This window comes from Gymnoscopelus microlampas (genome assembly GCF_963454915.1).
Source record: "Gymnoscopelus microlampas genome assembly, chromosome: 16".
Lineage (NCBI taxonomy): Eukaryota > Metazoa > Chordata > Actinopteri > Myctophiformes > Myctophidae > Gymnoscopelus > Gymnoscopelus microlampas.
Window position 1 is genome coordinate 39,485,152 of NC_139953.1, and position 27,254 is coordinate 39,512,405.

General features: G+C 42.6%; 2 protein-coding genes across 4 annotated transcripts; one reads left to right on the top strand and one right to left on the bottom strand.

Annotated features, from left to right (window-relative positions):
* Position 1: 1 nt before the first annotated feature.
* Positions 2-21,595, top strand: cebpz (CCAAT enhancer binding protein zeta; the record flags this gene model as incomplete). 2 transcript variants are annotated; one of them, XM_084081694.1, is made up of 23 exons in its annotated part: positions 2-227; positions 1,832-2,038; positions 2,280-2,465; positions 2,866-3,199; positions 4,039-4,352; positions 5,112-5,294; positions 7,056-7,223; positions 7,438-7,577; positions 8,245-8,479; positions 9,229-9,385; positions 11,085-11,170; positions 11,789-11,842; positions 12,298-12,400; positions 12,673-12,744; positions 13,429-13,495; positions 14,598-14,707; positions 14,801-14,861; positions 15,547-15,749; positions 16,814-16,849; positions 17,255-17,347; positions 18,102-18,178; positions 20,231-20,312; positions 21,432-21,595. In XM_084081694.1, the coding sequence occupies exons 1-23, from the start codon at positions 33-35 to the stop codon at positions 21,593-21,595; spliced, it is 3,327 nt and encodes a 1,108-aa protein (XP_083937820.1). In that variant the 5' UTR covers positions 2-32. The 2 variants fall into 2 exon arrangements, with proteins under 2 accessions (XP_083937820.1, XP_083937821.1); XM_084081695.1 differs by having other exon boundaries at positions 16,820-16,849.
* Positions 21,596-21,601: 6 nt separating this feature from the next.
* LOC311062563 (protein CEBPZOS-like) lies at positions 21,602-25,696 on the bottom strand. 2 transcript variants are annotated; one of them, XM_084081696.1, is made up of 4 exons: positions 25,565-25,696; positions 23,962-24,085; positions 22,718-22,762; positions 21,602-21,748 (listed from the first exon to the last, which is right to left on the bottom strand). In XM_084081696.1, the coding sequence occupies exons 2-4, from the start codon at positions 24,077-24,079 to the stop codon at positions 21,663-21,665; spliced, it is 249 nt and encodes an 82-aa protein (XP_083937822.1). In that variant the 5' UTR covers positions 24,080-24,085; positions 25,565-25,696; the 3' UTR covers positions 21,602-21,662. The 2 variants fall into 2 exon arrangements, with proteins under 2 accessions (XP_083937822.1, XP_083937823.1); XM_084081697.1 differs by having other exon boundaries at positions 23,962-24,081; positions 25,565-25,694.
* Between the last annotated feature and the right edge of the window lie 1,558 nt (positions 25,697-27,254).

The window sequence follows — 27,254 nt, forward strand, 5'->3', positions numbered from 1 at the left end:
CCACAGTAATCCATGCTGCTTTTCTTTCCAGCATGGCTCCCAAAAACAAGAAGCAGAAGAAAAGAAATAATAACAAAATGACTAAATTTAACGAACTTGAAGTCAAGCCTCAAGAGGAACATGACGAAGAGGAGGATGAGGCTGGTGGTGGAGAAGAAGAGCCAAAGCAGAAAGAAGACAACGACGAGCTGAAGATAGAGGATGTGTTGAGATGGGGGGGAACTCAAGTAAATATACCTTTAAAACACACACAACACATTAATATCACAATATCATGCTTATTACATTGTAATTATGCAAAGGTTAAAATGTAAATTGATGATGTTATGTAGACAGATGCCTCCTATAGTTTGTATAGTTTCAATGTACAGATTATTTAGACTGATGATAGGTTTGTTCTTTACATATTATGTATTATCTCATGTTTACCTTGCTTACTGTAAATAACCCTGGATTAAGAGCATCTGCTAAATGCCTAAATTGTCATGACACTATTATTATGGCTAATGGCATCAGTGGAATGTGTTCTGTTTGGTGTTTACTGTACAGAGATGATGACCTTGCACCACTTATTATTATTGTTATTATTATACTCAGGTTTTATGGATGTAATATTTCACACACATGAACACAACAGTATTGTGAATACTGTCACAACAGTATTAATTATATGTTCAGGGCACTTTCACTGCAGCCTTTAGTTAGACTTGACCTGAGTTTTATGTGAATGTAATGTCATTAGGGAATTGATGAATTATGCATCGAAACTGACTACTGTAGCCAGCTACTGTTATAATTGGCAAAACACTCAAGATTACATTAACCCAGTTAGACCTGAGGCTGATTCTAAAAAAAACTTCTAAATCCTGACCTAAGTTTTTTGAAAAACTTCAAATATTTATTTAAAGAATGTATGTCGCTATATACTGTACATGGCAACAATAACCCCAAAAGGGGTTCCCTGATTAAAAAGGTATAGTTACGTATAGGGGTTCCCGGTCTAAATGGGTTAAATAACATATATTTAATGTTCCACATCTGACCATTTAACACGGCAGCCGAATGCATAGAATAAAGTTCTCAGTCTCCACGACTGATGTCAGTCATTTGGATGCTGACTTCTATGGAAGCGTGTAACGATATATTACATGATATAATACATGTTCAATCTTCCATAAAACCCTAATTGCATATGTCATAAAAGCAAAGGTTAAAAAGCCTCAATATGCAATTTCTCCAAATGGCTGGCTGTATGGCTACCAAAACATTCTAATTATTTTACATATTTTGCTTGTTTATGAAACCCAGCGCAGTGTGTGTGTGAGGGGGCTCCTATTCACGCTCTTTCACAAATCACAGATTAGGACTTGGCCTAACAAAACGTTTCAGTCGTGAAATTTGTTTCTGCTTTAATCCATGCGAATGGCTGCCGTGTTAACCCATTAAAACCAGGAAAGGATCTGTGTTATTTTAGATATACTGTAGCACACTTTGGCTTATAGCATCCTTTTGCTATTCAAAAATCGTGAAAATATTGTTGAACATTTTTAACCCAAATCTTTGCTTCTGGGGGGTCCCTGGCACCAAATATGTTGAGATTGTGGGGATCCTTGACACGAAAAAGTTTGAGCACCACTGATGTAGCAACATAAGCTTTTTCAGAAAACTGTTAGTATTTAGAAGACATTTTTTTGAATCATCCTCAGATCTTACTAGGTTAAGATGGGTGGGTCAAGATTTCCAAGTGGGCCCTGATGATCCAGAAAAGGTTGGGAACTGTTGATGTGTGAAACATGATGACTGAAGCTTTTTCCACACTTGCGTCTTGCAGGCCGACTACGTGATGCTCGCCAGCATGACCGACGACAACGAGGACAACGAGCTCATGGACGGAGGAAAGAAAGGAGCCATAGACGACCTGGAGGACGGCGAGCTGGAGAAGTTTATCGCCCAGATCGGCATCCGCTCGTTCGCCGCGCAGCAGATCGTACCCGACCAACCAGAAGAACCGGAAGAACCGGGGGGTGGAGCTTCCCAGGTTAGAGCCGTCGTCGTGAGCGTGACATTTTGAGTCTGCAAGAATAGCCGATCTATAAGAACACAGTGTGTCACGATGTGCCTCGTTATATGCCCCAAAAAGGGAGGCCAGTTTAAAAGTGGACAACATTGTTTTATACAGATGAATGGAGACGACGCTAAGGATTATGCAAAATAATTGCGATTAGCTCAAATAACAGGTGATTATGTACTAACTGTGACAGTCCTTCTGTACTCCCCAGGACACTGCTCAGACAGAAGGCCAATCATCCGAGGACGCCAGCCAGAAGGAAAGCAAGAAGGCCAAAGCCAAGAAAGATCCAGAGGCCAGCAAAGACACGCAAGAAGTGAAGGAAAAAAAGACAAAGAAGAACGCCAGGAAGAACGCCAAGCAGAGCGCCACTGTGTTCGAGTTCCAGCCCAGACAGGTGAGGAAGAATTGTGGCACAATTGTACCGTATATATTGTTATTATGTAGTTAAGCTTTTGCCTTAATAAGTTCTGACATTTTGCATATTATAAGAGTCATGATGCCATGGCACAGGCCCGGTATTTATTGTTTTGTGTACAGCTTGGACCTGGTTGTGACACAAGCAAGTTCTTATCTTTGTATAGAACTACTCTCTCTATCTGCTTTCCCTAAAGAACTATTGTACCACCACCCTGAATGTTTAACCCATTCAGACCGGGAAAGAATCTGTGTCATTTTTAGATTTCTTTGGCTCCTCAAAAATAGCAGATATACAAGCTCATAGCGTGGCACTAAATGCCGACTCCGTTCGTCTCAACAATTGCTAAACGATACCTTTGACAAATTCCCTGACACAGTTCCTGTTGGTGAAGCCCGGCGGTAAATGGTACGATTTGGAGTACTCGGCGGAGACCCCAGACTCTTCGGGACCACCTCAGGACACGTCTGTGGTCAACCAGTACAAGGCTCTGGCCCAGCAGCTGTTTGAGGCCGAGGCCGAGCTGTACAAGACCCGCAAGAGCATGCAGAAGGGCGCCAACACGGCCTGGATGAAGAACGTGGTCTCCACGGGAACGCTGCCCGATCGCATGGCGGCCATGACGGTGCTGATCCAGGACGCCCCCGTGCACACGCTGGAGCACGTGGACAACCTCGTCAACATGGTGACCAAGAAGGCCAGCCGGCGCCAAGGTAGGATTTTTTGGGGATGGGTAATCGTTTGGGATTTTATCGATTTCAGATTCTGCCTATCTGATTCCGGTTCTTCTGATCTTTTCCCCGTTTCGGTTCCATAATGGTAAAAAAAAAATAGGTCAAATGTTGACCTATTTTTGTTAAACGTTAACTGAAGTAAATTGTATTTGCTATTACTAGCTGTGTATATCAGTAGTATCTGAAATAGAGCCCAATGCTGAAACATTTTTGTTCTAAAAAATATATTTTTTTAATTAACCAAAAACAATTGTCCCTGTCAAATAATTTTACATCAATGATTTTCAGTAGAAGAAATGTAATGGATAGATAGTAACCTCTGATACAGAAAGCAGTTGCTTTATGCTTCATTTATAGGAAACTTACTGGACCCTTAAATGATTATCCATAACGAATCCTTCATTTTTATAGATCTGCTATTTCTGAATAGCCAACGTATAAATGGATAAAGTGGTTCAAATGATTATGATACTACAGTATATTAACTACTTTTGCTGGGATTGTCGTTGTCTATTTTCGGAAAGCAACACCTGGGCGCAGCCGAGCGTTATGTTACTTATCTTAGTTCTACTGGATCTCTTCTCCACTTGTCCCTCCCTAACATTTTAGTCTAGTTTTTAATTTGTTGACAAAATTGTCAATATATTAAGTCATAGTTTTAGTCATCATGGCGTAGTTTTTATTTAGTTTTTGTCAGTGGAAAAAGGTAGTCGGCGAACATTTTTCGTCATAGTTTTAGTCAACGAAATGATCACTGTATGCCTGGTAGCCGGCGGTTCCTACTCGGACCCTAACTCTGACACTCGTCCCTACCATAGGTATGATGGCCCTGGACACGCTGGCGGAGCTGCTGCTGTCCGACCTGCTGCCGGAGGGCCGCAAGCTGCGGCACTTCGCCCAGCGGCCCTTCGACCGGCTGGAGGAGATGGCCAGCGGGAACCGGGACTCCCGCGACCGCCGGCTCGTCCTCTGGTACTTCGAGGACCGCCTGAAGCGCCACGTGGCCGAGTTCGTGACGGCGCTGGACGGGGTGGCACACGACACCGTGGCGGCCAACAAGGCCAAGGCCCTGGCCACCGCTCACCGGCTGCTGTGCGGCCGACCCGAACAGGAGAAGGCGCTGCTCATACAGGTGAACAACATTGTGTTGATTTTGTCGACTAAAACTATGACGATTGGTTGTTCTCGGGTGTTGCGCTCTGAAAAGAGCAGATCTACAAGCTCACAACACGCTGCGACGCGTTGTGAGCTTGTAGATCGGCTATTTTCAGCATGCAACCAAGTGTAAAATCAACCATTACGACGCCATCAAGGCACCACCAAAATACATTTTTGTCGACTAAATCTATTGTCGATTTAGTCGACTACAACTAGACAAAAACTAAAACATTTCATATGGCTGAAATATGACTAAAATTAAATGGAATTGTATTCAAAAGACTATGGCTAAAACTAAATAAAGATTTGCTGTCAAAATAATCAACACTGGTGAACATAGATCATGGATTCCCCCAAGCAGTGGGAAGCAAACAACCGGTCTTATTTTTCTGTTGTTTCTAATTGTTTTAACACATTAAAGGGACAGTTCACCCCCAAAATGACTTTTTTTCTATCGATTAGTCACCCCATGGAGACTTGAATTCATGGATATTTTTTTTGTTTTTGTCCCATTCCTATAAGCCAATAATTTGATGACCGGCAGCGGTGCCGGTAGGAGACACAAAGAGTCTCCTTTGTGTCTCCTACCGGAACCTCTGCCTACCGGTCCGCTGGTCATCAAATTATTGGCTTAGGAATGCGACAAAAACTAAAACATATCCATAAATTCAAGTCTCCATGGGGTGACTAATCGATAGAAGGCCGATTCTATAAAATCTCTCTCTCTTGAAAGGTGGTCAACAAAGTGGGGGACCCCGAGTCTCAGACGGCGGCCAAGGCGTCGTACCTCCTGGAGACCCTGCTCCACGAGCACCCCAACATGAAGGGCGTGGTGTGCAGTGAGGTGGAGCGCCTCATGTTCAGGCCCAACATCAGCCCCAAGGCCCAGTACTACGCCGTCTGCTTCCTCAACCAGGTACCTGCTCACTTCTTTACTTTTCTTTGTTTATGTAAAAAACAAAGAAAATTTGGTTCCAAAATTTGGTTCCAAATAAAAAAAAATTAGCAAAAGTAGCCGATCGACAAGCTCGAAACGCGTCGCGAAGCGACGCGTTTCGAGCTTGTAGATCTGCTACTTTTGATGCTTTTTGTGTGACGCTGTAGTACGGGGGTCAGCTACCCCGCGGCTCTTTAGTAAAAGATATGAAAATTAACAATATTTATTTTCTTCATATTGTAATGTCATGAGAGGTATGGAGCGGGCTAGTGCGAGGCAGTGCAGAATCAAACAGGCAAAATCCCACCTGATTCGGATGCTATCAATGCATTGAATGGGACATTATCACCTTTTATTAGACCATTGAATGGGCGAAGTAGGCGACCTACTTACCTACCCGCGATTTATCAGACCATTCATTGGGTGTTATCAAGACATACTGACCTACCAACGGAGATGACTTAAATAGTTCAGTTTCGGTTTTGGTTTTGGTTGTTTTGGTTTCGGACCATGACGGAGGCGTGCAGTCTCAGGCGAGCTGGAGCCCCGTGAAGGACCACCGAGGGAGCTAAAGCGACCGAGTTGCCGTCCTGAGCGGTGCAACGTTCGCCTGAGCCTACTCAGCGCCGTTGGAGTTATGTACCGATAGGCACAGAATCGTAAATATTGTTGTGGGGACTGCTCCGCCTCCAAAGTAGGTCAGTAGCTCCTGATTACGCCCAATGAATGGTCTGACAAATCGCGGGTAGGTCTATGTATCGCCTACTCGTCACCTACTCGCCCATTCAATGGACTGATAAAACGTGATAATCTCCCATTCAATGCATTGGTAGCATTCGAAGCCGGTGCAAAATCCAGGGTGAAAACTAAATTAGTTTTATTTTCCCACAGGTAAATAACTCAGGTAGGCCAACATAAGGCAATTTTCAAAGGAAACATAAATGTCCGCAAAGGGAGAATAATGTTCTTAAGTCCAAACAAAGTCCACACGGTTACTTAACACAAGCCTTCCCTTTCTGTCCTGGGGTCCAGCTCCATCCAGTCCTCTGTGTGTCTCTGTCCTGTTTGTTTGCTCTCCCAGTTCTGCCTCAATTAGGTGCCTCAAACACCCACACTTGTTTGTGTGCTGAGGCACCCTGGGAGTTGCAGTTCTTTCTACAACGGCCATTTTGGGTGTAGGAATATAGCACCCATCTACCACCTGTCCCCTCGTGATGCCACAATATATACATTTTTATTTATCGTTGCTGTGGTCTGCCAAACATGGCACATACATTCTTATGTTCTACAATATTGTAAAAATGTGTAGAATAAATACAAAGTTTCAACATGTCTGTCAATATGTCATAATTTGCGTCATAACCCTGCGACGCATGTATCGGCGAGGTGCCAGACGGGTGCAAACAAACCGGTGTGAGTCCAAATCATAGACTGTATAAATGAGATGGACAAAGCCACTCCCATGCTTTCTACAGACCGAAAATGAAGCCGATTGTTCCAAGACTGTAGGTCCGCCATCTTTCAATATCGCGTCCTGCAGAATGAGACCAGACCATTATTGGTTGGGTAGCTTGTCAATCAAGAGCGGGGGCGGGGAATGAATGCTATTGGTTGTGTAGCTTGTCAATCAAATCATCCTGCCCCTCCTAGAGAATAGCCTACTTTATCGTCGAAAAACACAAAAAGTTCAAATGCAACGATATATCATTGTTTTTGGTCTGCTTCCTCTCTCTCCACCAGGTGCTGCTCAGCCACGAGGAGGCGGAGCTGGCCACCAAGCTCATCTCCATGTACTTCTCCTTCTTCCGCGCCTGCGTCAAGAACAAGGACGTCAACTCCAAGATGCTGGGAGCGCTGCTGACCGGCGTCAACCGCGCCTATCCCTACACCAAGGCAGGGGACGACAAGGTAAACCTCCAGACTAATTATGTATTTGGCCGCAGACTGAATCAGCTGATCCACAAGCTCACAAGGCGCTCACAAGGCGTTGCATTAATTTACGAGAAAAAAACACAAAAAGTTAAAATATGGAGATAAGAGGTTTCTGCCCTACAGCAACGATTTATAATGGATCAGTTGGATTAACTGTTGCACTCCTGTTGTTGTTGTTGTTGTTGTTTAGGTGAAGGAGCAGTTGGACACGCTGTTCAAGGTGGTTCACATGGTCAGGTTCAACACGGCAGTGCAGGCTCTCATGCTGCTGTTCCAGGCCATGGACTGTCAGCAGACCATCTCAGATCGCTACTACGTGGCACTCTACAAGTACTGTTGTCTAACTTTGTTGTTGTTTTTCAATGGAGCTATCGGCCAGACCGATGTTTCGGTCATTATTTTACTGTTTTTGACAACATCGGTATCTGAAAATACGCTGCCCCTATTTTTAACCACTTAAATCCTGGCATCCCTATTTCAAGCGTGTTATATCCATTATAGGTGATCATTCATTAATTTTAAAGATAGATGATTGTGAGCTCGTAAGTCGACATGGATAATTGGTGGGTTAGGAGTCAAGATCAGCATCGGACCGGAAAATCTGGCATCGGTCGGGCCCTAGTTTAAAGTTCTTCCACCATGAAGTCAAAGGCAGTTCACACCTAATGGCTCCGTCTCAGTTGCAAGGAAGCTTCCTAGGTAGCATTTTTTTTAGGAAATAATGGCTGTCTCGTTACAGCATCAATCATATGAGGCAGGTACCGGTACGTACCGGTAACGGTTATTGTTAGAAATGGTTGCGCAGTTGATATCGGCAGAGCCTTAAATCACATAGCACTGCAGGATGAGAGAGATAGAGAGACCATCACATAATGCACACAATTGCGTGTGAGAGAGACCGACAGAAAGAGAGAGAGAAAGCGACCGACCGACCATGACATAATGTTTATGGTCGCATCTAATCTAATGCGGTTGTGTATGTGTCTGTGGTCGTCAGGAAGCTTCTGGACCCGGGCCTGTGCGTGAGCTCCAGACAGAGCATGTTCCTCAACCTGCTCTACAAGTCCATGAAGGCAGACATCGTGCTGAGGAGGGTCAAGGCCTTCGTCAAGAGGCTGCTGCAGGTCAGCCAGGAGCAGAACGCCACCTTCGCCTGCGGCGCCCTCTTCCTGGTGTCAGAGGTCATGAAGAACAAGCCGGGCCTCTGCCTCCTGCTGCAGGATAACAACCAGGTGAGGAGAGACGCCACGACACCGTTGACGTCACGTTGACGCGCTGAATTTACCCTTTTGTCGAGTTCTGCTGCCCGTGGGTTAGTTGATGTTGCTAGTTTGGACGAAAATGCTCTCTCTCGATCCATTACCATTAGAAAATATATATTTTTAAGTTGCCTCGTATTGATATTTAATGTATTCAATTCTTATTTAAAACCGTGAAAGCATCCGTGTCATTTTAGATTTTTGTGTTGGCTATTCAAAATAATTGCAGATGTACAAGCTCACAGCGCGTCACGCGCTGTGAGCTTGTACATCTGCTATTTTTGAACATTTTTAGAAAATCTTGAAAGTGTGAGAACTACTGATTTGTGAGAACTTCGATTCGGAGAATCGGCCTCAGGTCTTAATGGGTTAAAAACCTCTATCAGGAGACCAAAAAAGGAGATAAACATATTTTTCCCCATCTCTTTTGTACATATAGTGTTTGTATTTGTTGACGATACTGTATGTATTTTTGTGTTCATTTTGTATGTTTTGTTGATGAATTGAATACATAGGAACACAGTGGAGACAAGTCCCCAGGACCTTTTTGTGTTATCCTTTTAGCTTTAACGTCTTACTGTACCTCGTGCTGTTTTACATTTCTGACTAATAAAGTATTCAAACAATACATTTTTAACCCGGCATCACTAAAAAGGAACATCTCGGTTTCTGTTATTGTCTCATCATTGTCTGTTATTATTATAATTGTATTCGTGTTGTAGGACGGCGAGGAGGAGGTGTTCAAAGACGCCGCTGACGACGAAGACGAAGAGGAGCGATTTGTGGACGCCGACAAAGTCGAGGAAGGACAGAGTGCAGAACTGACCGCCGAACCGCCCAGACCCGCGGCATCATGGGTACATCACCAGAACCTGGAGGGTAGGTGTGATGTTAAGATCATATCCGCGGGATCTGGTGTCAGTGGTTCCTCAACCTGTTGGTCGGGACCCCCAGGGGGCTCCCCAGATGATTTTTTTGGGGGGTCCCCAGATGATTAGCTTAATATGCTAAATGTTTTCCTCACTCGACAGCAAACACACCAACATACAGTATAAGTGTATACAGGGTATCTGCACATTTCTAAAGTGACAATTTAAAGAAGCACTCATTTGGGGCATCAGTGGCCACTTTGGACACAAATAACATGGCAGCCCCAACGTCTTTGACTTCATTACCCAAGAGTCTCTAAAAGCATGTCCGGCGAGGACGCGATGTGATTGGCCACTCTTCGCTTTGACTGACAGTTCTGCCTTGGAGCCTTGGCAAATGCCAGGATGAAACTCATTATCTCCCCTGTACATAGTAATAAAGTCACGCCCCCTAGCAGGGACCCCCCTGAGTCTATACATTTATGGAAGGATGATTGTTATTGCTTAAATATGTAATTTTATCATTTTGTGGGACATAATATGCTATATAGTTGTTAAAAGGTTACATAGTGCTGCTTTAAGGACTTTTAAGACCTTTTTAACACATTCGGTGCCAGAGTTTTATTTAAAAAAAGTGACGTTGAGTGCCAGAGATCTCACCGTTTGTAAAGCTACGCTGTTTACAGCTGCAGACTCCACGACGAGCACCCGATTGTAAACAATATATGCGTGCAGGATGGTGGATGGCAGAGCATGTGAGCGGAGCGGAGCGCGAGCGGAGCGACGTGATTTTGACGTGAGCGCGGAGCTGGTTATAAAAAGGTTGGAGCGCTACTCAGAGCGAGGACCGCCTCCCGCTCCAGGCCGCCCTCGCGGGGGCCGCGCACCGAATGTTTGAGCATGCCCGGTCGCACGGACTCAGAGACACACAGACATCCGCAGTGCACAGCGCACCGAGATTTCATTAGAATTTCTACTTTCTTTTTCCTTTCTTTTTTTTTTACTGTTGAGCGACCCGGTTTGAGCGGAGCGTGGAGCGAGATTTGCGCAAATCAACGTGAGCGAGGAGCGACGGGGAGCGGAGCGCGGGGGGAGTTGACGTGAGCGAATAGCGAGCGTGAAACCGGCCCCCTGGAGCGCCGAGCGGCATTTCCACCCGCTCCGCTCACGTGCTCTGGTGGATGGTCCTGGCTAACGCCTGGAACAATAACATCTCTCACGTGAGTCACCATGGAGGAGTGATCTCGGATCGAACGGGACTCGTTTTCCCCACTGTAAAAAGTTAAGGAGTTTTTTTGCAAGGAGATAATGAGAATGGGAGCGGACGGGAGCCATTTTTATTTGGCACGGTGATCCATCTGTCCCTTCCTTCTCAGAGTCACCGTGGGTGATTCCAGAGCTGCGCTAGCTCTTTGATAACACGGTAAATCACGGTTTTGGCACCCAATGTGTTAATACCTCTAAAATAATACTGCGTCAAAAGGAATCAACAAACTATACTATAAAAATGGTCAAACATTTGTGAGCTTGTAGATCTGCTATTTTCACAATATGTATCTGTTACCGAGTCAAACATAATGTAATGCCTCAACTCCTACAATTCCAAGTGCTTGGAGGTGAGGGTCCCCCGTTAAAATATGATTATTTTGGGGGTGAAATATGAATTATGTCTTCTCATATTGTCAACTGTGTCCATTGTTTCTTACCAGGGAAGAACATGGAGACGTACGACCCTCTGCACAGAAACCCTCTATACTGTGGTGCTGACCGCTCCACACTGTGGGAGTTACAGCGGGTACGTACTTTTACATACTGGTTAGCGGTTACGCCTTTTTCAACAATCAGGAATCAACTTTCCTACGATGCGAGAGTGCGGACTGGCCGACACCGACCGATCGCTGCCCGCAGCAGTGTTTTTTTTTAGCTCGGCTGTCACGCCGCAGTGTGTCTACGTAGGTAGTGCACCATGCTCGCTACCAGTTCCGGGTGCCTGACACAATGTCCTGCCAGTCTCATCCTTTTCTCTCTGACCTTCTGATGCGGTCTGACCATTTGACGTCAAGTGCCATTCGTAACATTCTTGTGTATCCGCATCTTTTGTATTTGTTGATAAAAACTAATTTGGGAGAAGGGGTGAAAAGTGGTTTGCAGATGAGGTTGACATAAATTGTTTTTATTGTTATTTTATCATCACAATATATCTACTAGTGTGATGTTCTAGCTTGTTCTTCACATGTAACTGTAAATTAATCGTTTCTCTCATGTGCTGTGTGTGTGTGTGTGTGTGTGTGTGTGTGTGTGTGTGTGTGTGTGTGTGTGTGTGTGTGTGTGTGTGTGTGTGTGTGTGTGTGTGTGTGTGTGTGTGTGTGTGTGTGTGTGTGTGTGTGTGTGTGTGTGTGTGTGTGTCTTCCAGCTCTCAGAACATTACCACCCCTCAGTGTCTCTGTTTGCCAAGACCATCATACAGGTATGGCACTACAGCATCTAGTTTGCGGGTGGCAGGTGCTAAACTAACACTCTTGGACAATAGAAAAGACCCAGTGCATTGTTTTTCCCAGAGTTCCATGCTTCTCCTGTCAGTGACGCGTTATTATGGATTCCACCAACCTTATGGGATAGACCCGCCTCACCTGTGTCTGATTGGCTCCCTGGCAGGCATAGTTTTACTGAGGTTAGGGTTGGGTTTAGGCATAATTGCAAAAACGAGAACTGTCAATCACAGTGACTACTGGCCAATCACAGTGGGTCTCCCTAGAAAAGCGGTGGTATACATAAGCACGCGTCAGTGACAATGGCCCATCTCTTGTAGATCGGCTATTTTCCTGCCAAATGTTCACCCCCAGAATAGGGACGCTATGGTTCTTGTGGTTAAGGAATGTGATCGTCGGTGACCTGGATGTGTGTGTGTGTTGTATCGTCCAGGGACAACTGATCCAGTACACCGGAGATCCACTGCAGGATTTCACTCTGATCCGCTTCCTGGACCGCTTCGTCTTCAGGAACCCCAAACAAGTCAAAGGAAAACGTAATTATACTTCTAACTTCTTTTTATTAGTTGTGCATAAGGGGGGCTCGTGCCATTGTTTGAAATTGTATTCATTTCATTGTTTTAAATTTGTATCTCTTTTCTTGACTTTGTATGTCATGAAGCACTTTAAGATTTGTAAATGTAAAGTGCGTTACAAATAAAATGTATTATTATTATTATAACAGTTTTGCCTACAGTATAATGACAAAACAGTGACACCAGGTTGAGAGTGGTTTTGATAATGCACTTTGTTGCACTTTCCTCCTCAGAAAACACAGACACCACAGTGATGCAACCCAAACAGAAGATATACCTGAACAACCACGTCCGCTCTCTGGCAGGTCAGTTCATTTCTTCTGCTTTGTGTCACATCATGGACGCAGAGCCAGTGTTGCCAGATTCTGTGAGAGAAACAAGCAACCAGGTCAAGGAAAACCAGCATTTGAAACCAGCATTTGAAAATAGCAGATCTACAAGCTCACAACGCGTCGCGATGTGACGCGTTGTGCGCTTGTAGATCGGCTATTTGAAAATAGAATATTGCGGGGAAATTGTAATAAGCAGATCTGGCAACCATGCGCAGAGCCGGGCATCAGACGAACCCGTGCGTTGGTCGTGTGATATCGTCTCTGTGGGGTTTTTTTTCTTCTAGTTGTATGAGCATTTATGAGGAAATCAGTTCAAGTGTAGTCTGGCTGTATTTAAATAACCAGAGATCACACACGTTTTTTTGGATAGAAAGATTGTAATTTTAGTGTAATTTTAGAATTACGTTCAAAAAGTGGTTTAGCATTTTGTTTGAGATATAACCACTTAAACCCAGATACTTTGTTGATCGGAGTCCCCCAGGGCTCTGTACTCAGTCCCCTTCTCTTTTTCTCCTTCTATACCAAATCTCTTTACCGAAAATCGGCCATCTGCAAGCTCACGATGTGACGCGTTGTGAGCTTGTAGATGGACAATTTGCGCCAGAATAGGGATACTAGGGTTTTCATGTGGTTGAAGGATGTCTGTCTGTTTTCCAGTGAACTGTGAGGCGTTTCTGTCGAAAGACGAGAGTCAGATCCCTGTGGACGAGATCTTCTTCCACCGGTGAGACCACACACACACACACACACACTCTGACACTTCACACTAGAGAGCACACACACCCTACTCTTCCATCCCATTCGGATGCTATCAATGCATTGAATGGGACATTATCACGTTTTATCAGACCATTGAATGGGCGAAGTATAGGCGACATACTGACCTACCCACAAATTATCAGACCATTCATTGGGTGTTATCAGGACATACTGACCTACCAAAGGAGATGACTTGTATAAGTTAAGTTTCGGTTTTGACCATGGCGGAGGCGCGCAGCTCAAGCGAACTGGAGCCACGTGAAGCACCACCGAGCGAGCTGAAGCGAGTGAGTTGCCGTGCTGATCGTTGCAACGTTCGCTTGAGCCTACTCACCGCCGTCCGAGTTATGTACCGATAGGCACAGAATCGTAAATCATGTTGTGGGTACTGTTGTGGGACGGGTAGGTCAGAATCTCGATTACTTCGCCCATTCAATGGTGGTGTGATAAATCGTGGGTAGGTCAGTATGTCGCCTACTCGCCCATTCAATGGGGTGATAAAATGTCCCATTCAAATGCATTGATAGCATTCGAAGCCGGGTGGACTCTTCCATTGAGACATAAGACCCGGGTGTCGGGTAGGACACTTTTACTGGTTGACGTCTATGGCAGGGTTCTTCAACGTTTTCAGGCCAAGGACCCCCTAGCTGAGAGAGAGATGAAGCAGGGACCCCCTCTGTATTATTGTATAAAATTGAGTTTCAGATTAAAGTTTTTTTTTTTCAACTTAGTCTGCTCTTTTTTTCCCTCTACACCTATAGCCTCTTTGCCAAAAATAGCCGATCTCCAAGCTCTCAACGCCTCGCAGCGCGAGGCGTTGAGAGCTTGTAGATCTGCTATTTTCGGCCAACGTTTCCCTCAGAAAAGGAATTGCAGGGTTCAAGTGGTTACTGTAAAAAAACTAAATCCTATCACACAAAAATTTGGCGGACCCCCTATAGTAGCTCTGAGGACCCCCAAGGGGTCCCGGACCCCCTGTTGAAGACACCTGGTCTATGTCATTAAAGTTATTTGAAGCAGACTAGATGGGTCACTTTCTTTATTGTACTTTTGTGACCTCTGGGCAGGTTCTTCAAGAAGCAGGAGAAGGAGAAGCAGAAGAAGCGTCGACTTAAGAGAGAGGACGACCAGGAGAGCGTGGAAGAGGTGGACGATGACGAGTTCGAGAGAATACTGGGTGGGTTACGCGTAAAGGCATAGTACGTAACTTTGCCCTGTGTTTTATGTAACACAACAGATAAACAAATGTCTTTTGTGTTTGCACTCTTAGACTCTGCTGAGGGAGACGATTTGTTCATTGATCTACCTGAAGATGACCTGGACTTTGCTGGGTAAGAACTGATTCACTTACAACTTTGACACTTACAGTTAACCCATTCAATCCGGGAACACATCTCTCGTCATTTTAGATTTCTTTTGGCTATTCAAAAATAGCAGATATACAAGCTCAAATCTTTGAATATATATATATATTTTTTAAAGCGAACATTTGTAACTGTCAAATGTCTCAACAAATGTTGCTATTTCAGTGCTGCTCAAACGTTTTCATGTCAAGGACCATCCAAACATCCCCATCAAAACATGTTGTTCCAGGGCAGGGTAGCCTGGTAAACCCACATTTACTCATCTAAATGCAAATGAGATTTCCGGAAGGGGAATGGTTTACCAGGCTAGTGCCAGGGACCCCCCAAGAAGCAAAGATTTGAGTTAAAAATGTTGTTTCAAAAACAATATATGTACCAGTATTCATAAATGTGCACAAATGTCCAAGATGTTTAAAAAATAGCAGATCTACAAGCTCATTGCGCGATTTTGAATAGCCAAAGTCTAAAAAGAATGGTTATTGCTAAAAATCTAAAATGACACAGATGCGTTCCCGGATTGAAACGAATTAACCAAAACTAGAATTGGAAAAGAAAATTTAGTTAACTGAAATCATGTTATTTTGTTATGTTATATTATTGTTATTGTTATGTTATTATGAAGTTAACATTGTTAACGTGATGTTCTGGTCAGTGACGTGAAGAGCGGTAAAGGGAAGAAGAAGCAGGGATCGGAGGCGGACTCCGAGGACTCTGACGCGGACATGGATGACCTGGACGACGAGGAGGTGTCTCTGGGCAGCATGGACGAGGAGGACTTTGGAGACGAGCTGGAGGAGGAGGGAGGAACCTTCATGGGCCCCGAGGGAGACGGTGACGACGATGATGATGATGAGAGTATGGATCAACAAAATACTCTTCTCTGATACTATTACTAATATTTTTGTTAGTGGTGATGTTAAGATCAGTGGTTCTCAAACTTTTTGGGGGAATTTCAAGGACCCCCATAACTCTGAGAGTATAGAGATGGAACCAAATGGACCCGTAAGGGGTCCATTTGGTTCCATTTCTATACTCTCCGAGTTACAGACCTGTAAAGGTCTTTAACTTCAAGGACCAGAATAACTGAGATTTCCATTTGTACGCTCTCAGAGTTACAGACCTTTTTTAAGGGTCCATTTGGTTCCATTTGTACGCTCTCATAGTTACAGACCTGTATGGGTCCTTTTGGAGCCCCCTCAAGGAACCCGAGGGCCCCTGGACCCCACCTTGAGAACCACTGTATTAGATGACTCGGGTGGTTGAATTGACAACAATTCACGTTCAAGCAAAGCTAGCAAAAATGGTCGCCATGTTAACCAAATTAACCCTGGCTTCCCTAGTTCGGGCTAATAGGCTCTATGCACAGCAGCCATATTGGGAATGAATTGGGCCCTTCCTTACTTCCTTCACAGGTGTTACCAATGATACTAATTAAGGCTCTGTTCCATTTAGTGTGGCACAGTGGTTGCCTTATTTTCAAGGACCCCCATAACTCTGAGAGTGTACAAATGGAACCAAATGGACCCTTACGGGTCCATTTGGTTCCATTTGTACACTCTCAGAGTTACACACCCCCCATAAGGGGCCATTTGGGAACCAAAATGGAGTGTTTCTAGTGAGCCAACATGCACTATATCAGCACCCTGACCAGAATGGAACAGAGCCTTCATTAGTATCATTGGTAACACCTGTGAAGGAAGTAAAAAGAGGCCCAATTTATTTCCAATATGGCTGCTGTGCATAGAGCCTATTGGCAAGTGAGGAAGTGAGAAGGCAATCTCCATTATTTTGGTATCATTCATCAATACATCCAAATAGTTGTGTATGTGTGTGTGTGTGTGTGTAAGCCACATATTAATAACTGATAATGTGAAATCTGTGTACTGATTGGTTTGCTAACGTGTGTGTTCTCTCCGCAGTACCAGAGCTTGATGAAGAGGAAGATGATGATGATGGTGAGTAGTTGTTGTACATAATACACTTGGTTTATCAAATGTAAATGTCATGTAATTTACCATTTTCACAAGGGGGACATTTTGCTCGCGCATCACACCCAGCCAGTGGTGGAAAGTAACCTATCACATTTACTCGAGTACAATTTTTAGGTACTTTTGCTGACAAGCTGTGAGCTTGTAGATATATTTTTCGGAGTGTGGCACCCACGCATATAAAATGACTTGTCTTAGTTCTATTGGATCTCTTCTCCACTAGTCCCCCCCCTAACATGTTAGTCTAGTTTTTATTTGTTGACGAAATTGTCAGTATATTTAGTCATAGTTTTAGTCATCATAGCTTAGTTTATTTGGTTTTTATTTTGTTATATATATATAATATGTTGTCATGTATGCCTCATTCTTCAGACTCTGACGTAGAGGAGGAACCGGAGCTGCCGTCCCGCTCTAAGAAGACCAAGAGGAAGATCACAGAAGATCTGGACTTCTCCGAATCCATAGGTTTGTTCAGTGATGCTCAACCGTTTTGTTTCATTTCAAGGACCCCTGGTTTGATATTGGGTCCATTTGGTTCAATTTGTACACTCTCAGAGTAACAAAGGTCCGCTTGGACCCCTCGTGGTCCCCCGGACGCGATGTCAAGAACCAGTTGTTAGAACTTTATTAACCCATTACAACTGGGAACGCATCTGTCATTTTAAGATTTCTTTGGCTATTCAAAAATAGCAGATATACAAGCTCATAGCGCGGCACCGAGTGCCACGCTATGAGCTTGTAGACCTATTTTTTAAAGAAATCGTGAAAATGTGTGCAAATCTTCGAATACATATATTTTTTAATGCAAACATTTGTAACTCGAATATTTGCCTCTGGGGATGCTACAAATGTCTTCTAAATCCTAACAGTTTTTTTTTTTTAAATGTATTTGGCCGTGGACTTTGTAACTCAGTTGTAACAGAGTTAAAAATGTTCGCTTTAAAAAATATACATTTTCACTATTTAAAAAGAAATTAGCAGATCTACAAGCTCATAGCGCGGCACTCGGGTGCCGTGCTATGAGCTTGTATATCTGCTATTTTTGAATAACCCAAAGAAATCTTGAAATGCCACAAATGCGTTCCGGTCTTAATGGGTTAAATAAATACACATTTATGGCTATATTAACTGACATTTATGTATTGAGCACTTTGTAATGTGTTATAAGTAATGTTTTTTTTGCCACGGTGGATGAGTAACACTCCCTCCTACACCTTAGGTTCTAAACCAGAGAAGAAAAATAAATTAAAGAAAGCAAAGAAGGCGGACTTCTCTATGTTTGCGTCTGCTGAGGAGGTAAGATCATTATTATCTATTTATATATATTATACATTATATATATTCACACTGTCAGTACAAATTTGATTTTTGGCCTATCCAGAATCCGATTTGGTTTTATCAAGTCTGAACAGCAAACCAACATGGAAACAGATGTGTGCTGATCAGATGTGAACCACATTCCTATACAGTGTAGGTGGTTTGAAAAGTGATTCAAATCTGATTTCTCAGTGTCTCAGTCAGGATACGACATCGTACAACGCGCTATGGTGTCGCTTGCCAAGAATAGCCGTTCCACAAGCTCACAACAGGGTTCCCGCACATTTTTAACAATGAATTTTCAAAACCTTTTCATAACTTTTCTGAAGTATATAATATGCAAGGGATAATGCATGGGGAGGCAGTCATTATTGAAATAATGACTGTGGCGATTAACCACCGAGGCGGTTAATCGCCCTGAAGGGCTTTAAATTTCAATAATGACTGCCTCCCCATGCATTATCCCGCTTATTACACGGCTACTTAATAAATACATAAAGTAACAACAAAACGAAGTATTTCCTTGCTTACGGCAATGAAAGTATTCCATAAGTAGCCTATTGGGCTGGGCGGAGTTTGCCTCGGAAAACAAATGACAAAATAGAAAAAAACTCGCCCCCCATTCTATATACTGCCGATTTGCCTGTAATACCGCCGGATTTGCCCCGGGGCGACTGTGTTTTGGGGCGAGCGTTTTGGTATTTCCCCCGTAGCCACGATAAACAAGGAAGTGCAGTGGATCAAATAGAATCACTTTTCGGTCATTGCATCGTCTATTTCTCACTTCAAATGTTTTCAAAAACATTCTTGAGAGCAACGTTTAGTTGTAAATGACATTGGTTGTTTGTTTACATGGCTGTCATGTTGGATAAAGCATAAAACAAAGCAGCGGAGGTTGATATGAGCAGGTGTTCTGAGTCTCTGATTACACAGCGGTCCGTTATTGAGCTCAGCGGTCATTATCGAGAAATAATGACCGATGACTGACCAATCAGAATCGAGCATTCAACCAAGCCGTGTAATAAAAAGCAATAATGAGGCTATATACACCAGTGTTCTATCAATGCACCAAGACAGGCTCGAGCGAAGGACAAAGGTGTCATGTGAAAAACGGAACAGATCTACAAGCTAACAACGAATCACGGTGCAACATACACATGTATGTTGTAGATCTATTATTTTTAACACGTGACGTCCTGTATTCATTATACAGGACGTCGTAATGCTAGACTTGTTTTGGGACATGTTTTTTTATGAACAAAATGATATCAAAATATTTTGCAAAATATTTCCAGGAATTTCATGACCGTGGGAACCCAGTCACAAGCTTGCAGAATGGCTATTTGTGGCGCCGTCTGAATACACAAATCCAATCTGATCACTTTCTAAAACTCTTTTTTTTGTGTGTGACTCTCTTGTATGAGGAAATAGGGCATTAAATGTACGACAAAACATAAACATGTGAAACATGGAGATGCAAGGTTTCTGTCCGACAGCAACGAGAACATAAGTATGGGCAGTCAGTCTTAACCCATTAAGACCTGAGGCCGCTTCTAAACATTTTCTAAATCCTAACAGTTTTTTGGAAAAAAATATTTTAAAAAAAAACACGATTTTTCAAAAATAACAGATCTACAAGCTCATAGCGCGGCACTCGGTGCCGCGCTATGAGCTTGTAGATCTGCTATTTTTGAATAGCCAAAGAAATCTAAAATGACACAGACGCGTCCCCGGTCTTAATGGGTTAAAGATCTGATGTGAGGAACAAATCAGGTTTGCCTGCAGTCTGAGCAAACTCAGCCTTGCTGGTGTCGGGATGTGATTTTGAACAATTCAGGCACTTAGCAGACGCTCTTATCTAGAGCAACTTGCAATAAGCAAGGTAAACACATACATCAAATGCAGAGAGACGTGTAAGTGCCTCAGTAATCTAGGATCACAGGTAAACCAAGAACCTAGCGTCAGTCTGAACAATATACTATCAAAACCATAATCTGTACATTGAAACCTGGGTGTAAATGTTTGTTCCAGTTTGGTTCCATGTTGGATGAGAACGCCGGGTCCATGTTTGACAGCACCGGTATGAACGCCATGGCCAACACAGACAAAGCAGGTAAGACCCCAACACTTTGAACCAGTCTCTCTGCCAGTGTTTGTTGGTTTTGTCACTGGCGGACTGTTAATACATTGACCTTTATAAAATGGCCGTAAAGATTTGGATTGGATTAAAAGTTCTCAGTCATTTACATAAGATTAAAGATTATTAGAATGGGTCAAACTAGCAATAAATATTTATTGATTATATGATTAAATTGAATAAAGCATCGATAGAATGAAGAGTGACAGCTCTAGTGAATATCTCAAATTGTTTTGCTATGTGGGACTAGATAGATGGACGACTGATCACTAGACTGAAAGAAAATAAATAAAAAAAGAAATAACAAAATCGTCTGTAATATGTTTATTCAGTGAGCTAGATGCTAGCCAAAGTACATAATCTTCTCAACAGAGAGAACGCCCTTTTGGGTGATGAACCCATTCTGTTGGGTCCAGCCTTCCTCTTGTTAAAGCATTGGTTCTCAAACTTTTTATTTATTTATCGCAAGGACCCCCTGTCTGTCTGTCTGTGAGTGTGCAAATGGAACCAGGTCCATTTGCACACTCAGAGTTACAGCCCTTAAAAGGTCCATTTGGGTTCCTAGCTATCAATCACTTAGCTGGGGGACCCCCTTGAATCCTCTCAAAGACCCCCTGGTGGGGGTTGGCTTTAAGTCTTGGTTCTCAAAGTGTGGTCTGGGGACCCCCAGCAAAATGAGTTAATATAGTGTCACAATCATTTTAACCACTTTAACCATATTTTATAGTTTGGCTATATAAAAAATAGCAGTCTTGTAGATCTGCTATGTTTTAACTTTTGAACAATTGTGAACATTTGTGCAAATCTTTGAATATACATACTGTATTTTAAAGCGAACATTTGTAACTCAAATCTTTGCTTCTGGGGGGTCCCTGGAACAAAATATTTTGATGGGGGTCCTCGGCCAAATACATATAATTTTGGGGGTCCTTGACATGAAAAAGATTGAGCACCACTGATATAGAAACATACGTTTTTCAGAATACTGTTGAGATTTAGGAGACATGTAGAATCGGCTTCAGGTCTCAATGGCTCAAAGCGTCCGCTTGACCTCAACTCTCCCTCGTCTTGTGTCGTCGTGTCTTCTTCCCGCAGGGGTGAAGCAGCTCAAGTGGGAGGCTCAGAGGGACGACTGGATGCGCGGCAGAGACGCCAAGACCCTGCGACGCAAGAAAAGCTCCTTCAACAACAAGAGGAAGATGACCACCATGTTTGGCCAGGTCAAGGCCAAAGGAAGGACTTTCAAGAAGAAAAAATAAAACACGGGGAGATTTTCACACGTTTTTTTTTTTTGTTGTGTTTTGTTGTCGTCGTCGACGGTTGTCTTCAGTCCGTTTTGGCGGCCCCCCACGTCTCGCGGTCTCTCTCCCGGACTCCGAAGACCCCTGCCCACTCGTTGGACTTGTAGTACACTGGAGGAGAGACGGTCGACTGTTAGGGGACATTTTCTGTGACACAAGAGGGTGATCACACAAAAAAAGAATTGGCATCCCTATTTTGTGCATGTTTATAGCCATCTTTTTCTATTTTTTCTTTTGAAAATTGCAGATCTACAAGCTCACAACGCGTCGCATGGCGACGCGTTGTTAGCTTGTAGATTTGCAATTTTCCCTATTCATTGTACAACAAATTGTATAGGGTTAAAATAGTTAAGCTAACAGTACATTGATACGAGTGTGTATTAAAAGTGTATGTTCCGTTTTCCAGATGTCATTAATAATGGATACTTAAAAACTGTACTTAAAGCTACACCCTTTTGTCTGAATAAAATGTTATTTTGATCAATCTGTATGGTAGAGTATGTTAATTCAATATAACGAACACCACTGCTGTGATTGTGTTTGGTCTCGCTGATCTTCTATTGAGAAAAGATCCTGCAAGTCTGGTGGGACCTCTACTGGTTGACAGGTGGTACTGCCGGGAGGTCAACATCCAATTTCTCCCCAGAGTAAAACGGATGTGCTCTATTGGCTCAGTGGTACAAATGTCAGCAGTTAAGCAGTGGGACCACGGTTTGAATCCCCTTGTAGGAACGTTAAGTACAGAGTGCAGGTTCTAAGTAAAAAGGAAATGTTCTATTATTTGCCCTCAAAACGTAAATATTTTATTTTCACTATTTCTGAACTTTTCTTCTGGTAATTTCTTTTAAAGGGTAGTTCACCCCAAAAAAATAAAAAAAATCCAATCGATTAGTCACCCCATGGAGACTAGAAGGATATTTATTTTTCTTTGTCGCATTCCTAAGCCAATAAAAAAGTCCCTTTGGGGGTGAACTATCCCTTTAAGCTTTTTGCTCTTTCATAATCGATTAAACTGATTAGTTGTTGCACCTCTACATAACACAAAGACAATAGGGGGAGAACCGCATGCATGTTTCATACCTTCTAGAATGGATGGGAACCTTCTGTTCATGGTGCTTCTGAAATCTGTGGCAGAGGAGACAGTGGGAGCTCTCAGTGTACAGTATATGTTGTCAATTGAGGTCTATCAAAAATAACGATTCCGGTTCCTTAAAGGGATAGTTCACCCCCAAAATTACTTTTTTTCCCCCGATCGATTAGTGGAGACTTGAATTCATGGATATTTTTTAGTTTTTGTCGCATTCCTAAGCCAATAATTGGATGATCGGCGGCGGTTCTCCTGTGTGTCTCCTACCGGAACCGCTGCCTACCGGTCCGCTGGTCATCAAATTATTGGCTTAGGAACACCCAGTGTGAAGTGAGCGGTGCTATTTATGAGTTATTCATTTCATCATGCATCTCGGTAGCCAATCACAGCACGTCCTGCGAAGTGACGTGCTTACATTTTTTATATTATTATCAATTTCATCATGCGTCTCGCTAGCCAATCACAGCGCGTCTGCGAAGTTTGAAGTTAATTTCATCATGTGTCTCGCTAGCCAATCACAGCACGTCCTGCAAAGCTTAGCCCATGGGAGTGTTTTCCACACCATGGCGTCACAGCGAAAGACACATTTCGCCGACGGAAAGAAAAACTTTCACCACGGATGGGTCCTAAAACCTCTTATAGGAGCGGTTGCACCGCTCAAAAATATCCAAGTATTCAAGTCTCCATGGAGTGGATCTCAAAGTGTCCTTGAGGGTTTCAAATGGCCCCTTATGGGTCTGTAACTCTGAGAGTGTACAAATGGAACCCGTAAGGGTCCATTGGGTTCTGTTGGTACACTCTTGAGTTATGGTGGTCCATGAAATTAAAACGTTTGAGAACCACTGTGCCACAATAAATGGAACAGAGCCTTCATTGGTAATACATGTGAACAGGGACGTCACGGGCTCTCAGAAGATGGGGGGGATGGACTTTCGGTGGACTATACCCCTTATTTTACACTTTGGCTATTCAAAAATAGCAGATATACAAGCTCATAGCGTGGCACCGAGTGCCGCGCTATGAGCTTGTGGATCTGCTATTTTTGAAAAATCGTGAAAAACATTTGTAACTGTCAAATGTAAACACATTTTGTATTTTCAACATTTTGCGTTTTTTTGGGCGGATTTTGTTAGTTTTTTTTTCGTGTTTTGGTTACTTTATTTCGGTTTTAGGGTTAGGTTATTTAATTCTTATTTAGGGTTAGGGTTTCTTTCCAATACATAGCCTATTTTTCTACCTTGACTGGTGTTCATCATGTGGAACAGACCGTACGCTCCAAACACCCCCAGCAGCTCCACAACGATCACTCCTTTAAACAGCTTCTTGGCCAAGGGCTCCAGTGGTTTGGGAGGCATCTCTGTCTGGAGCACACAAACACATGTCAAATGTGTGTATAAAGCATTGGTTCTCAAAGTAGGGTCCGGGGGTCGTTGGGAGGGGTGACCTGGGGGTTCCCAGCTAAATGAGTTAATTGTGCATTAAATTCAGTTTAACCGCTTTGAGCCCGATATACATTATACAAGCTTGTGAGCTTTTAGATCTGCTATTTTCAAAATTAATCTCGTAAAAATGTTTAACATTTCGAATATATTTGAAACATTTTAACACAAATATTGTATGGGGGGTCCCTAGCTGGCACAAAATATTTTCAGATGGGGTTCTGCGGCCAAATGCATATCAATTTGGGGGTCCTTGACATCAAAGTTTGAGAACCACTGGTATAAAAGAGCTGTGTACATCATAATAAAACAGCATGTAAAATGTGTAACAGACAGTAAACAACATTAACACAAGAGAATTAAAACAACATTAGAAAACACCAATAAACAAGAAAGAAGGTAAAAAAAAAAAAAAACGAGGGGCATCATGGAAAGCAGTCTAAACCAGTGGTTCCCAAACTGGGTGTTGGGACCCCCAGGGGGTCCCCAAATTATTGTTTGGAGGGGGGGGGGGGTCCCAGATGATGATAAACTTAACCCTTCCATTGTGTTAGGGTCATTTTTTACCCGTTTTCAAGTTTAAATAGGTAAAAAGTACCCTTTACATTTCTTTATTGGAAGGCTTCATGATATCCTCAGAAATAGCCATTTTAACGCAACAAAATGATTTATCATCATTTTAATTAATTCTGATGTTCTGAAAAAAGTGACACTTGTGGTGTTAGGGTCCGAAATGACCCGGCAGAGAAGTGTGGCTCAATTCCCCCCAAATTGTCAATAGTCAATGTTTACAGGGGTCTTCAACGTTTTCAGGCCAAGGACCCCCTAGCTGAGAGAGAGATGAAGCAGGGACCCCCTACTCTATATTGTATAAAATAGTGTTTCAGATTAAACCTTTTTTGTTTACTTGGTCTGCTCTTTTTCCCCCTCTATACCTATTATTTTCTATTTTTATTTGCTAAAGTTCTCCTCAGAAAAGGGATGTTGGGTTCAAGTGGTTAAGGTAAAAAAAATATCACAAAGATTTGGCGGACCCCCTGTAGTAACTCTGAGGACCCCCTAGGGGACCCCCTGTTGAAGACCCCTGGTTTACATGTTTTAGAGTCAGAGAGACTTGTCCTCAATTAGCATTTTCTATCAGGAGTAAAATAAAGTTTGAGTTCATGAAAAATAAATGACTTTTTACCTTGTATACAGTTCGTATTATTATCATTATTGTTATTATCATATAATCATAATTATTATTATTATAATGATTGCAGATTGCAAATTAAAACCACTAAAGATAATGTCAGAATGCTTCTATAATACAAGGTCACTATGTGAGCTTACAAGAACAAACACACGTAAACAACGTGTCCTTTAAACGTTTAAAGTGTAAAAACAAACACACAAGCCTACCTTCCGTTCAGTTCACAACAAACACAACAAAACAACGAACAAATATATTTTTAAAGAGAAACGTTCTGTTGTTTGGAACCTAACAGCGCCTGCAACTATGCGCCTGCATCATTGGTGTGTTTTACAGTGAACAGTAGTACTTCCGCAGTACGGATGCTCGGCAGGGTCACACCATAGACTGTAAAAAAATATGGACAAAGGGAGCTATTTGGTGCTGGCCACAGGGAAATTCGGGAAAATTCCAGAACGGCCGCGCCATTTACGGGCCGCCAAACGGCCGGTGGGCCACCCAAACAAAATAAATATATATATTATTATTATTATTTATTTATTTTTAATTTTTTTTTTTTTAGGATTATTACGGAAATGTCCGGGTCGCACGGCCCAATTATTAATTACGTTACTGTTTGGCTGGAACGTTTTTCAGCAGTGGTGTAACTGTAATTTACATAGGGTTGCTGGGTTATATATATATATATATATATATATATATATATATATATATATATATATATATATATATATATATATATATATACATATACAGACAGTCAGATAGATATAGATATAGATATAGATAGATATAGGCATGTATTTGGCCGCGGACCCCCATCTGAAAAGGTATAGTGCCAGGCGACCTCCATAAGAGATTTATTGTCTAAAAAAGTTAAAAATTATTCAAAATCTTCCAAACATTTTCAAAATACTTCATATCAGATGTACAAGCTCACAGCGCAACACGAAGTGACGCGCTGTGAGCTTGTACATCTGCAATTGTTTTTATATCCAACGTATAAATGGATAAAGTGGTTAAAATGATTGTGATGCTACATCATCTTTGCTGGGGACCCCCATCATTTAGTGTGCCTGCTACGTGGGCATGCCCTAAATCAGGGGTTCTCAGCCTTGTGTAACTCAAGGGCCCACCACCTGGGTATGAAGATCAAGAAGATGCCGGCTCACATACCAAAATAATTCTATACTTATATGGTATATAAAATAAGTTCTGCTATTCAAAAGGCTTATATAGCCTGTTAATATTTTTTTTGTGTGTTTATAGTGCATTGGCACATTGCAAATAGGTGTGGCAAGTCTGCAAATCACTGTTCAACTTGTTAATACTACTTATATTTGGGCTTGTTAAAAACAACATTTGTCTGCAAAAGAGAAATGAGTACAACGAAACGTGAAAGTCTCAATGAAGAATTCGATCTATATATGTTTTATAGTTTAAACTATTTGGGCAGTTGAGAAAGCACATTAGACTATAACACAATAACACTGAGATTTTTGCCAGGATGTGTGGGAGGCTCTCAATCACTTCCAAGTTAATCTCTCAAGACATATTCAGCACTCAAAGGAAAAGGGGAAAAAATCTGGGAACCCAGATTGCTTCCAAGTAGACATGGAAACATAGTCCTTCTAGATAACAGTTACGGTTTAGACATACTGGCAATGTACAGGGTTTCACATACACGCACAAATCCTCAATGTGAATCTTTTGAATCCGAGAGTCTCTCAACTCTTGAGAAAATATTTTTACAGCATACTAACACATGTCTGTTATCAAGCAGACGTACGTACACACACCTGCCTTTCTCGAGGCAGGGTAGTGTCACAGAACGAGGTGTTATGCGGGACCCAAAGGCCGGAACTCAAAACTCAAAATCATACACGACAACGTCATAAG